This window comes from Oncorhynchus tshawytscha, linkage group LG08, assembly GCF_018296145.1.
Source record: "Oncorhynchus tshawytscha isolate Ot180627B linkage group LG08, Otsh_v2.0, whole genome shotgun sequence".
NCBI classification, from domain to species: Eukaryota; Metazoa; Chordata; class Actinopteri; order Salmoniformes; family Salmonidae; genus Oncorhynchus; species Oncorhynchus tshawytscha.
The window spans coordinates 24414013-24428180 of NC_056436.1; the positions used below are offsets into that span (position 1 = coordinate 24414013).

General features: G+C 41.3%; 1 protein-coding gene across 1 annotated transcript in view; it reads left to right on the forward strand.

Annotated features, from left to right (window-relative positions):
- The window catches only part of apoba (apolipoprotein Ba), a 40252-nt gene extending 27300 nt beyond the window's left edge, over positions 1 to 12952 (forward strand). Inside the window, exons 25-29 of the mRNA XM_024400163.2 lie at positions 2798 to 10387; positions 10471 to 10582; positions 10689 to 10718; positions 10991 to 11177; positions 11390 to 12952. Coding sequence (XP_024255931.1) covers positions 2798 to 10387; positions 10471 to 10582; positions 10689 to 10718; positions 10991 to 11177; positions 11390 to 12481 — 9011 coding nt within the window. The 3' untranslated portion in view covers positions 12482 to 12952. The remainder of the gene's footprint in view (positions 1 to 2797; positions 10388 to 10470; positions 10583 to 10688; positions 10719 to 10990; positions 11178 to 11389) is intronic.
- Positions 12953 to 14168: the final 1216 nt, after the last annotated feature.

A 14168-nucleotide genomic window follows, 5' to 3' on the forward strand; every position in this document is an offset into this window, starting at 1 on the left:
TGTAGGTCCATTGTACATGTTTTAACTTAGTCTTAAGTTTGAGAAAAGCTAAGTGATTGATTAAGAGATGGCTGAGTTATTGATAAATCAGGAAATCTGATTTTATATGTCTATCTAAATCCTTTATAAATCCACTCCACAATGGCCTGTTTTCTTGGGGTCATCAGAGACGTTACCTTGATGAACTATGTTACATTTTGGCATTGATATCTTAAAAAATAAGAAAACTATTAAAAATTAACTTTTTAAAATATGTAATGCTAATGCTTAAATTAATCAGAAAAAAAACTTCTCATGGACTAAACTTAAGATTCACTCAAAATGTGGGCCTTGGACTCATCACAAAAGTCCCTAAAGAGTTTAAGAAAATAACGTTGATGCATTCAAAGATGTACACAGTATACCAGTAGATGCATATTAGCACATATGTTAAAATATGCTACAAATACTTTGAAAATCTTCTTCTCATGAACCATACGACCAAATGACACCAAATGTAGAATGTAGGCCCATGGTACATGTCTTAACTTTGTCTTAAGTTTGAGAAAAGCTAAGGCATTGATCAAAATATGCCTGAGTTATTGACAAATCTGATTTTATGTGTCCATTTAAACCACAGTAAATCAACTCCACAGTGGCTGTTGAACTTGAAACTTGTCATCGCTATTAATTCTTTGCATATGCAACGCTAATGCTCAAAATCATCTGCAATCATCTTCTCCTCATGAACCAAGATTCACTCCAGATTTTGTATTTAATGCTGTCATAAATTATATTTGTGTAGTGATTTTCTTGACCACACCTACAGTCTTGCTTCGGTACTTCGGTGCTGCAGTTTAACTCATAGACCGCACAATAGAGAAGTCGGATTTGAAAATTCCTAATAAGACACTTTAGTCTTCACCTTTGTACGCAAAACCATATTTGGTACATAGACTTACCACATTAATCTCTAATGAGTTTAACAAAATAAAGTCCCAGAATTCAAAGATTACCGCAATATACCCATACACTAAGGCTGAAACTATTTCACAAGTCTTAACATTAACCATTAGTCAAATTGACTCCAGAATTGATATATAAACTCAGTACATTAAGTAATGACTTTAAGAATGATTACCTGCTGCAATCAAAGATAACAACCTACAGCGCTAGACTAAACTTCACTTTTGTCATTCTTGTGGTATTGAGAGATAAACATGGTAATGTTTCACTGATTGCACATAAAGGAAGATAGTTCCTACATGATAGAGTTTGCAGTTTGCTGTGTTATCCAACTGATCTTGTGTCCTTTCTGTCATCCCGTGAACCCCGTTCATTGCTGGTCGCTGCTATATTTTAATGTACAGTGCATTCGGAAAGTATTCAGACCACTTAACTTTTTCCACATTTTGATCTGTTTCAGCCTTATTCTAAAATGGATTAAATGGTTTGTTTTCCATCATCAATCTACACACAATACCCCATAATGACAAAGTGAAAACAGGTTTTTAGAAATGTTTGCAAATGTATTCATAATAAAAACAGAAATACCTTATTTATATAAGTATTCAGACCCGTTGCACTCAAGGACTTGTCCCGAAGCCACTCCTGCATTGTCTTGGCTGTGTGCTCAGGGTCGTTGTCCTGTTGGAAGGTGAACCGTCGACCCAGTCTGTGGTCCTGAGCGCTCTGGAGCAGGTTTTCATCAAGGATCTCTTTGTACATTGCTCTGTTCATCTTTCTCTCGATCCTGATTAGTTTCCCAGACACTGCCGCTGAAAAACATCCCCACAGCATGATGCTGCCACCAACATGCTTCACCGTAGGGATGGTGCCAGGTTTCTTGCATACGTGATGCTTGGCATTCAGGCCAAAGAGTTAAATCTTGGTTTCATCAGACCAGAGAATCTTGTTTCTCATGATCTGAGAGTCCTTTAGGTGCCTTTTGGCAAACTCCAAGCGGACTGTCATGTGCCTTTTACTGAGGAGTGGCTTCAGTCTGGCCACTCTACCATAAAGGCCTGATTGGTGTAGTGCTGCAGAGATGGTTGTCTTTCTGGAAAGTTCTCCCATCTCCACAGAGGAACTCTGGAGCTCTGTCAAAGTTACCATTGGGTTTTTGGTCACCTCCCTGACCAAGGCCCTTCTTTCCAGATTGCTCAGTTTGGCTGGGTGACCAGCTCTAGGAAGAGTCTTGGTGCTTCCAAACTTCTTCCATTTAACAATGATGGAGGCTGCTGTGTTCTTGGGGACCTTGAATGATGCAGAAATGTTTTGGTACCCTTCCCCATATCTGTGCTTCTACACAATCCTGTCTCAGAGCTCTACGGACAATTTCTTCAACCTCGTGGCTTGGTTTTTGCTCTGGCATGCACTGTCAACTGTAGGATCTTATATAGACAGGTGTGTGTCTTTCCAAATCATGTCCAATCAATTGTATTTACCACAGAGGAACTCCAATCAAGTTGTAGCATCATCTCAAGTATGATCAATGGAAAAGGATGTACCTGAGCTCAATTTTGAGTCTCATAGCAGAGGGTCTTAATACTTATTTAAATCATGTATTTCTGTTTTTTAAACTGTTTTAGCTTTGTCATTATGGGGTAATGTGTGTAGATTGATGAGGAAAATTCTTTATTTAATCTATTTTAGAATAAGGCTGTAATGTGGAAAAAATGTGGAAAAAGGGAAGGGGTCTGAACACTTTCCGAATGCACTGTATATTTTCCACACATACATTTAAGTACATAGAAGATCACCATATTTCACTGTTTATATAATGACAATGGTTTAATCTCCTTTTGTCTTCATAAAGGCACAGGCATGATTTCAGGAACAGTGGAAGATAATCTGAAGTACCTAGTCAACGGGTCCCTGAGCCACAGTTTCATCGATGCCAGCTTCAGTGTCTTTGAAACCTTGAGCGTTACAGACAAACTGAATGCTAAGGCCAACTACAAAATTGAAGCCTCAAGTCCTCTGGGCCTGCAGACCTCTCTGTACTACTCAGCAATGTCAGAATCCACTTCTGAAGAGGTCACAGGGGATGGTAGCTTGGATGGAACCATCAGAGTGGGCTCATGGAAAGCCGACTCCACCTACAGACATAACTATGCCATTCGCCCCCTCGATAGAGAAGGAAGAGGAGAGTCCAATCTGCGGGTGAACTCCCCACTTATCCAGGCTCAGAACATGATCAAGGGAGTGTATGCCAATGACGAGTTGTCCATTGTGTCCAAAACCAATGTGCAGGACGATGCTCTCAAGCATGTGGCAGAGCTCAAGTACAAGGATGGCCAACTATCTCTAAAATGTGATGCTGTTTCCAATGCCCTGGGCAATATACTTAAGAACAAAGTTGAACTTGGAATCTCCAGTGAGGTAATCATTCTGAGAGTTGAGTCCCAGGCTGATGATGCAACAAACCAGGCTTACTCCCTTCTCACAGGTTCCCTGAACATGGACGGTCTTGAAGTCAACTCTGAAGGCTCCCTTACCGTTAAAGGAGGCCGTGGATTGCATAAGGCCACTGTGTCAGTGAACAGAAATGGCCTGGTTACCAGTGGCACCAACAGCCTGCAGTGCAGTCCCTTGACGTTTGAGAACATCTACAATGGGGGCATAGATAGTAGTGGAGCCTCCCTGACCTCCACGACCAAAGGAATGGCTGAAGACAGCAGAGCCGAGCTAAGCTTTGAGGGCAGAATATCAAGTACTGAGGCTTCTCTAGGCAGTGCCTTCAGAGGCAACGCCTATGATTCAAACGCAAGAAGTACAACAAACCTGGTATTGAACAGGCAGGGTTTAATCTTCTCCAACAACATGAAGGGATCTCTGCAGAACATAAAGACAGAAAACACCCATAGTCTGACTCTCACATTATGGACCCTGGCCTTCCGCTCTAAGACAGATAACTCCATCTGTGAGGACGCCTCCTACAAGCATGATATAAAGGTTGACGTGAAGCCATTTGTTACCTCCATTGACATGAAAAATTACCTCAAGCTCTTTGACATCCGTATGAACAATGAAGGCCAGTTAAAAATGGAGCCTACCAAGCTGGACCTGAGTGGAAGTTTAAGAGGAGCCTACAGAGACGAACATGAGCTCAGATACACTTATGAACTAAACTATGCTGACCTAGCTGGCGCTCTGAAGTGTAGTACAACTGGGAAGATAATGGATGCACAGATGAGCCACAACTGTGAAATTGAGATTGCAGGACTGACCTCCAAGTCTAACTGTGAGGCAAGGATAAACTCAGAATCATTACGTTTTGTCAGCACTATTCGCACCTTGGCACTGCCATTTAGTGTCACTGTCAATGCCATAATCAACAGTGATGGTGAGGTGGACCTGTTTGGGAAGCACACTGGGCAGCTGTACAGCAAATTGCTTGTTAAAGCAGAGCCTCTTGCACTTGCTTACTCACATGACTGCCGGGCCACAACCACACATATGCTGGAGAGTTGGGAATCTGCTGCTCACCTGGATAACAAGTTTGATGGTCTTCTAACACCCAGTGAACAGTCATTAACCTGGAAAACTAAATCCAAGTTTGACAACCACGCTTATAATCAAGACGTCAGCACTTACAACAATGCTGAGATGCTTGGAATTGAGTTTGAGGGAATAATATCTACAAACCTTTTAAATGAGGCTGGAGTGTGTGGAGACCAAAGGTCAGAGAAGGAAAACCAAGAATTCAGTGTCTCCGGTTTCCTGAAGTATGACAAGAACAGTAACTCACATATCATCGAGCTTCCCTTCATTAAAAGCCTTCCTGCTGCTTTTGATCTCCTCAAGACAGCTGTTGTCAGTGCTCTGGAGGCCATGCAACATTATATCATCAGCTTAGACATTAACCAGCTAATTGGTGAGCTAAGAGTCCATTTGGACAATCTGCCGCAGCAAGTCAGTGACTTCATGACAGAGATTGATTTGGAGAACAAAGTGAATGATGTCAAAGAGAAACTGATTATTTTGACACAAGAGTATGCTGTGACACTGGAAGACTTGGAAGCCTCTGTGGAGAATCTTAAGGTGAACATTGAAAAAACACTATTTGATATTGCAACCAAAATCAGAGACCTGATTGCGACAGTCAGGGGCAGCATTGAGAGGGGAGACTTGTCAGACGCCATTTCAAATGTCCTCTCACAAATTAGAAATATGCTTAAGGATGTTGATTACCATTTTAATATCAGAGAAACAATTGTCATAGTCATTGATGCAATTGAGGATGTCATCAGACAGATTGATCTACAGAAGCTAGGAGACAGCAGTGTTGCCTGGTTGGGGGACATTGATAGTAGATTTAGAATCAAAGAAAAACTTCAAGATAAAATTAGTGAATTGAAACAGGTTATTGAGACCTTTGATGTCACAATGTTTTTCCAGAATCTGAGGGACTACACCCTCTCAATCAACTTTGACTTTGCTAAATATGTGGATCAGCTAACTGCTAAGATTCCCACTGAGCAGATGGCCAGGGTCCTTGACTCTATAAAGGATGTAATTGTCAACTGGATTGAAGAATATGAAATTGCAGACAAAATCAATGCTATGTATTCTTATATCAGAGATCTGCTTCTCAGGTATGAGTTTGACAAGAGATTTGAAATATTCATGGATCAGACTGTAGTACTCATCAAGGAATTCCGAATCCAAGAAACTGTGCAGTCACTGGTTGATGCTTTGAAATCTATAGACGTTGAAGTCATGTATGACAATGTTATGCAACTACTGGATGGGTCTGTAAATCAGTTCAAATCAATTGACTTCAAGCAAAGTATTGATGAGCTAAAGGAATACATTTGCTCAGTCATCAAGATTATAAAGGAATTTGATTACAATGTGTTTGTTGATGATGCTAACCAGAAGATCAGTGAACTAACAAATTATGTTAATAATCAGATTGAAGCCTATGGAATTGCACAAAAAATAGAGGCCTCCAGAGAATTTGTTAGAAAGATCCAGGGTTCTATCTTCAAATACTTGGAACAACTCAAAGAGACAAGAATTGCAGAAGTCGTGAAGATGATGAAAGATGTGATTGACACTACAGCCTTCAACGATATAAAGACGATTGTACAGCAAGCCCTTCAAGACATGAGAGATAGAGTTGATGGCATGAACATTAGAGAGGAGATACTCATATATCTGCAAAGGGCAAGTGACTCCTATACGAACATGGTTGCCTACATTTCTGTTCAGTTCAACAAACTGATTGAGGAAATCCGCAGGGTGGCTGAGGACCAAGATATATTAAACCAGATCAGTCAGGCTGTGGATGGTATTCTGGATGCACTGAAGACAGCAGATGTTGAGATTCCCTCTTTTGTAGTGCCTCTCACTGACCTCGTAATTCCCACCATCCAAATCAACCTGAACAGGCTGCAGGACATAAGCATTCCGGCTCAAATCTCAGTCCCTGAGTTCACCATCCTGAGTTCTTACACTGTCCCAGCCATGAACATAGATTTTGAGGAAATCAAACAACAAATAATTGCATTCATCGACCAAGTAAGAGAATATGAGGTTCCAATGCCTCCACCCGAGGCCATCTTTGGAGACTTGAGAGCACTTTACTTATCCGACCTCCCAGACTTGACCTTCCCAGAAATAACTATTTTAGAGATCAAGCTTCCAGCCATCAACCTCCCTAAGTTGAATCTGGAGAACTTTGAAATCACAATGCTTCCAATTCCGGAGTTAAAGTTCCCTCAGGTCCACAGTGAAGTTCAAATTCCTGCTTTTGGCAAGCTCTATGGCGAGTTTAGAGTGAACTCCCCCCATTACACTCTTGTGACAGTAGCCTCATTAGAGAACTCAACAACAATTCATTTGAATAAAGATGCACCAGAGACTTCCAAGTTCACAGCCACGCTTACTTCTCAGGCCAAATCAGCCTGTGAATTCCTTGACTACTCCTTGGATGCCACTGCTCGTCTAGAAGCTTCTCCGATGGAAACATTGGTGTTTACTGAGACTGTGAATGTCACCCACATGGTCTTCTCTATAGATCACGAGGGATCACTGACTTTCAGCGCACCCTCTGCAGAAGCAACAGCAAAGACCACTGCTAAGGCCACTACTGAGATGTACACAGCTGATCTGGTGAACAACATTGCACTGTCCCTAAAGAGTGGAATTTCTGCATCAATAGACACTACCTACAGCCACAACTTGAACATCCCAGCTGTTGAAACTTCAAGCCAAGCCACCATGACCCAGACTGCAGCAGCCAGTCTTGAATCTGGTATTATTTCTGTGACTGTTCGAAATGAAGGAAGTGGAAAGTGGTCCATTCAAGACTACTCAGATGAAGGCACACACAAAAACAATATAGAATTCAACATCAATGTTATCACTGCAAAATTAACCTTTGTTGGAGAAACTGAAAGCAAGGTCTTGAAAATGAAACAAACCATGAATGCTGAATCTGTCATTTTCAGCCACTTCACTGTTGATGCCAGGGCTGAGACAGAACTTCCTTTCGTCAAGAGCAGTATTGTGGTTTTAAATGGAGATGCCCATGTGGGAGACCTAAAGATTGCATTGACAGCCTCCCACAATGCAGAGCTTATGGGAAGAATGAGTGGAACCATATCTAACACGTTGGAATTTTTGGCCCGTCCTTTTGAGATTGTCCTAGATTGCAAAAACGAAGGAAATTCAAAGGTTATCTTCCCATTGAAACTCACAGGAAAGTTTGATCTCCAAAATGAATTTGGTGTGATACTTAACTCTGAAATGCAGCGCGCCTGCTGGGCTGGCTTAGCTCGATTCAATCAGTACAAGTACTATCATAATTTCACCGTGGACAACAATCAGAAAGACATTGGAATCTATGCAGCAATGAACGGTGAAGCCAATGTTGACTTTTTGACCGTTCCCCTCACCATCCCTGAGATGACAGTGCCTTATCTTAGATTGAAAACACCTCACATTCAAGAACTTTCTCTTTGGGAGCATGCTGGCCTCAAGGAACTTCTAACCACCCCTAGGCAATCATTTGAAATGAACCTAAAGCTTCAGTATCAGAAGAACCCTGACATGCACACCATTGATTATGACCTACAACCCTTCTACAATGCAATTAGTAATTTAGAAATTTTTAGGGCTCACTTTGAGTTAGGGAGAAACAAACTTGTAAACCTTCTGACAACCTCTTACAATGAAGCCAAGACACATTTTGACAAATATAAGATTGACACATCCAACCAACCTCCCAGGTTTGTCACAGTCCCCGGATACAAAATACCCATCCTGCATATTGAAGTCTCTAGCTTCAGAGCAGAGTTACCTGCATTTGGCTTTTTCATCCCTAAGGAGGTCAGTACACCAGGTTTTAAAGTTCCAACAATGGGTTTTTCTGTGCCATCTTATACCCTGGTGCTGCCATCTCTGGAGCTGCCAGTCTTACATATTCCTGAGACATTGAGTGAGCTGACCCTTCCCTCATTCACACTACCTGCCATTCAGAACAACATCATGATCCCTGCCATGGGCAACATGACATGCGATTTCTCTTTCAAGTCCACTGTGATTACCCTGACTGCTAATGTAGGCCTCTATAACCAGTCTGACATTGTTGCCCGATTTGGAGCTTCCTCAACTTCTATGTTTGATATTCTAAAAGGTAAACTTGACGGGTCTACCAGCCTGACCAGGTCAAGGGGTTTAAAACTTGCCACTGCTCTGTCCTGGGAGCACAAGAACATAGAAGGCAGGCACGACTGTACTGTTAGTCTCTCTAAAAGGAACATGGAAGCTATTCTGGCAACTGTTGCAAGAGTCAACCTTCCCTTTGTGAGTCTGGAATTGAGTCAGGAACTTCTTGGAAATACCAAGACGAAACCAAATGTAGCCTCCAAGATTAAACTAAAATACATGCTTAATATGCCACTGATTGAGGCTGTAGGCAAGGGGAACATTGATCAAAACATGGCATTGGAGGGACTTACATCTTATGTCTCACTGGAGACCTCTACCAAAGGAAAAACTGACATAACAGTAAAAAGGATTGTTTACTATGGAGCTATAGACAACGAGGCTAACATTTACCTAAACGCAAATGGCTTGCGATCCACAGTGAAAACTGACCTAGGCTCCAACCTTGTTCACAATAAGGTTACCATATTGAATCTGAGCATCAATAACAACCTAGCTCTTGAGGCATCTCTGAGGCGTGTGTATGCAACTTTGAATTACACCTGCAACAATATGGTTAACATTGTTTGGGCAGGGTTTGATACAAATGGGAAGCACTCTGTTAAAGCAAACTTAGACTTTGTTCCTCTAACAACGGTGACAGCTAGGGTAGACATTGGTGCAACCCAGCCATTCAATTACATGGATCTTCCAGGTGACGCAGGAGTGGATCAGAAATGTTATCTTTCCATCACTGCAGATAAGCAGACATTCAGCTGGAGTGGCAGAGAGCAACTTGCCTCTGTTGTACATTCCTGTGACTTACTTCTGTCAAATGATGAGGCTGAAGTGAAGATAGATATCGCTGAATCTGTGGAAGGATCTCTTGCTTTCCTGAAGTCTGTCCGGCTCCCTGTCTACCAGAAGACTATTTGGGATGTGCTTAAGTTAGAGCAGGTCTCCAGAATGGATGAAATGCAATTCCTCAATCTGTCCACTACTGTAGTTTACACAAAGAACAAAGAGGGACTAATTTTCACTTTACCATCCAAATTATTTGAGAATGGGGTCACCTTCAATATCCCAGAATTGACACTAGCAGTGCCTAGCTGGGTGAAAGAGATCCCAAAGGCTGTAAGGACGATTGACATGCGATTCCAAAATATTGATCTCCCAGATCAGGTCTCAGTGCCACCTGTCATCGATGTTCCAGCTTTTGATGTACCCTTCACCACTCTCCATGTGCCAGCCTTCTCAATTGATTTGAAGAATTTGGAGATCCCTACGATGATAAGCACCACTGGCTTTGACATCATGCTGCCTGGTCTGCCCAAGGTGGAAATTCCCAGTTTTGATATTGATATAGAGTTGCTACAGAACAGAATGTCCTTCCTGTCAGTGAAGCTGCCACAGTATGAAATCATTATCTCATCATTTACCTTCTCCAAGTCCATTACCATTGGTGAGCACACCATTAATTTGGATGAGATTGCTAGTCAGATTTCCAACTTTGAAATGCCAACCATTACCATCCCAGAACAGAAGATTGAAATCCCTGAAATCTCCCTGAACTTGCCTGTAAGTGTGTTCATCCCAGCCTTCGGTGCCCTTTCCACCACTGTGAAGGTGTTATCCCCAATTTACAATGTGACATCAACTGCAAACCTGGAAAACAAGGAGTCCAACGTTGTCACTTCACTGAAGTCCATCTGTACCTCCACTATGATCTTCCTGGAGTATGACCTCGATGGTAAGATTTAAAACATTTACTTTGGATTACTTCCTCCAAGTACTTTCAGGTTTACATTTATTTTTGTATATTTGTCCCTGCAGCCACCGCCACTCTTCGTTTTGAGAACGGAGCAGTCCGCATGAATGGGAAATGCAACTTGGTTCACAGTGACATAAATGTCAACTGGCAGCATGTCTTCTCACAAAATCTCAGGTAAAATATGTTATGAAAGTAAGACTGATGCTTTCGAAAATACAACACTACCAAATAATAAGATAACAACATATTTTTCTGATTTAAATGTAATCTATTTTCTTAGGATGAAACGGCAAGTCTCTCCTGATGCTATGTAAGTACCACAAGATAATTTGATTTTTTAAACTTTACTAGGCAAGTGTGTTAAGAAATTCTTATTTACAATGATGGCCTACCGGGGAACAGCCTTGTTCAGGGGCAGAACGGGGAACCTGGGCAACCTTTCGGTTACTGGCTCAACACTCTAACCACTAGGCTACCTGCCGCCCCAGACATCCTGTACATTTCTACCTTTCAGCCCAGATTTTCCCCAACAGACAAATCATAATCGCATAAAAATCTAACCAAGTGTCCTTTATCTTTCAGTGTATCTCGTCATACTTTGAATGTGGATATCACCAGCCCAACCTTTGTTGATGTGAGCTTCCGCTATGCTTCCCGCAAGGATGGCATCACCACTTCCATGGCTTCCCCATCGATTGGTTTCCTCGGATTCCTTTTTACTTGGAGGTCACCTTCACAAGTGTACGGAAAAGTGTTCAGTCGCTACCTGGTAAGACACATCTGAATTACTGGAACTTGTTTTATATGCATACTACACACCTCTGCCTATAAATTGTCAAACTGAAAGCTTAGAGTTTTCAAGATGTTATTTTCTATGGACACAATACATAGCTTTTTTCATTGTTGCCTTAATCAGTGTTTATACTGAAGGAATGAGACAAACAATTCTAATCCCCTCTTACTTGTTCCTCATCCATCCAGTCGAGCCTTGATAAGGATACGGACATTGTGAGTGTCAAAGCCACTCTGAAGAACTCTGAGAAGTTAAGTGTCCAGGTTGCCTGGAACATGAATACCATGCATTACACCATCGAAGGGCTCAAAGAGCGGATGCCTGCCATCACAGATGCGCTGCTCAAGTTCATAAACAAGTATCACACAGCTCACTTTGGCTTCAGTGTAAACCGTGCCTCCATTAAGCTGAAGAACTCTGTCTCCAACATCATTGAGAGAGCCTATCATGAGGTCCCATTGGGTTTTGATACACTACAGAATTCTATGAGAGAGATGTTTAGGATTGCAGCTGACAGTATACCGTCTATCAACATCACTGAACTGCTTAACAGTGTTCTTACGTTCTTGCGTGAGACTAATTTTGCTCTGCCCGGAATAGAGGAGAGACTTTCTGGACAGGAGCTCTACGAGAGGGCCAGTCGCTCTGTGTCTGCAACCATTGACTGGGCTGCCCAAAGGTTCTCAAATCTCATGGAGACCATAACTGATATAATTGAAAGTTTAATTAAAGGCGTTCAGTTAACAATCCCTGGTAGCAATGTAGTTGTCAACGGAAACAAGATTGTTGCCAACCTGAGGTCTGTCAAGAGTGCCGTCCAGGATGAGATGACCAAGGTAGTGAGACACTTGGAGGACGTGAGTCTGGAGGACCTGATCCAGAAAGTTCATAACCTCCTGCAGCTATGTTTCCAGAGGGCAGCAGAGTTCATCGCCTCTCTGAAGACACAAGACCTGAAGAAAATGTTGCGTTCTCTTGAGCGTGACATGTACGTAACAAAATCTAAAGCTGGTGAGTACAAAGATACTGCCAAAATAAAGATCCAGGAAATCTATAATGAGGTTACAGTGGATCGTGTGAACAATGACCTCAAGGAGCTTGTCGATTTTTTCCAGTCTCACTTTTATGGGGGACTCAATGAATTGATCTACCTAATGGAGCAGGCATCGCAAAGCACAGCTCCATACATAAGAGTAACATTGAAAAAGATGGACATTGATGTTCCCCTTCCCTTCTTTTGGAAGTCTTTCAGTGAGTGGCCAACACAGATAAGGCAATGAGTGAGCGAGCAATGCTTATTACCACCACTTGAATAAGAACAGCTAACTAAATGTACTTTTCTATATGAAAAGAAAACACTATACTAAGCACAGGAGGTTGGTGGCACCTTTATTGAGGAGAACGGGCTTGTGGTAATGGCTGGAGTGGAATCATTGGAATGGTAACAAATACATCAAACACATGGTTTCTGTAATTGATGCTATTCCATATGCTCCATTCCGGCCGTTCTCCCCTCCGCAGCCTCCTGTGATACTAACATATACTTTATGTTTGAGCTGTGACTTTGCTATGTGGAAAACCCAAAAATATTATACTAACAAATATACATTATATTTGAGCTGGTATTATATATCACTGTGTTTCATTTTTTAAAAAGCTAGTTTTTTTTTTTAATGCCTGAACAATCATCTTTTTGATGACCATGTTAATTGAGACAATAAAGGGAATTTTTACAGTTATGGTCAACAACACATTTAATATGAGTTATTTCAAGTGAGATTCTTACATCCCAACAAATTAAGGAAGATGGTTCACACACATAAAGTACAGACTCCAAGACTCTTCTTTTGTTCTAGCTCAAGTTAAAATCATGTGGCCTTTAGATGGCAGGGTAGTCCAACTCATTGGAATACTTCTGGTTATAGAATTCTAACTGTCTACATAGAAAGCTAAAAACCTTTGTTTGCTACAGATTTTGGATCTTAATTTGATCACTCTTCAGTTGCTGAAAAACTTCCTGCACTGTAGGAAATGCAGAGGAGCTTTGTGATTTACATAAATTAACTGAAAACCTGCACTAATACACGGCTATATTAACAGTATTGCACTTTTCATGTCGTCTTATTTTGGCCAGCTTATAGCTTAACCACCGATCAAGCAACCTTATGGACTAAACGTTCAACTCCTGTTGCTGCGGGATTATTTCACTGAGACAATACAGGTCAAATGAAGATCCTACATCTGTAGGTCCAGTTATTCACCCTTCACCCTGCCTCTTCTCTACTTTTTGCCCTCCCTTCTTTCTCACTCCCAATATCTCATACAGCCTCTTGCTCTCTTTCATAATGTGTGCCACATTCCCCCTGCTTATTTCCCCTGGTTACCTGGTTGGACACTTAATGCCCCCCACTGCTATTTCATATACTCTATCAAAGAGGGGCCCATAACAAATGTTGCTAAGCTTGGTGGCTGTCATCTGTTTGGAATTCAGGGCTGTGATGGTTGCAAGAGAAAACAGTTTTCCCACAGTAGTCTTTCAAAAAGTGTTGTGTTTGAGCTTTGCTCAAAACATATATAAAATATCAAAATGTAGAAATGCATTATATCTCATAAATAACTAACATAAGAATAAAAAAGATTAAAGATCATTGTTGGAACGTGGAGTCAGAAAGGACGTTGGCTTCATGTATTACTTCATTATGAGCAATCTCCTTCAGATTAAAGTGACTAAGTCACATGTCCAATTTGGTCAAGTATCTGTATGAGTTTCATGTTAATTTCAGAAAATGTAAAAAATGAAAAGTTCAGTGTGGCTTTATTTTTAGGAGCAATCATACATCATATTTCTTTAAATATTCATAGCAGTCAACAAATGAGGATGTGTTCTGGTGTTGGACGGTAGTAAATTCATTTTTTGTCATTTATTTCTATGAAGACATAAAGATGAACAGTCAAATGTGGAGTTAT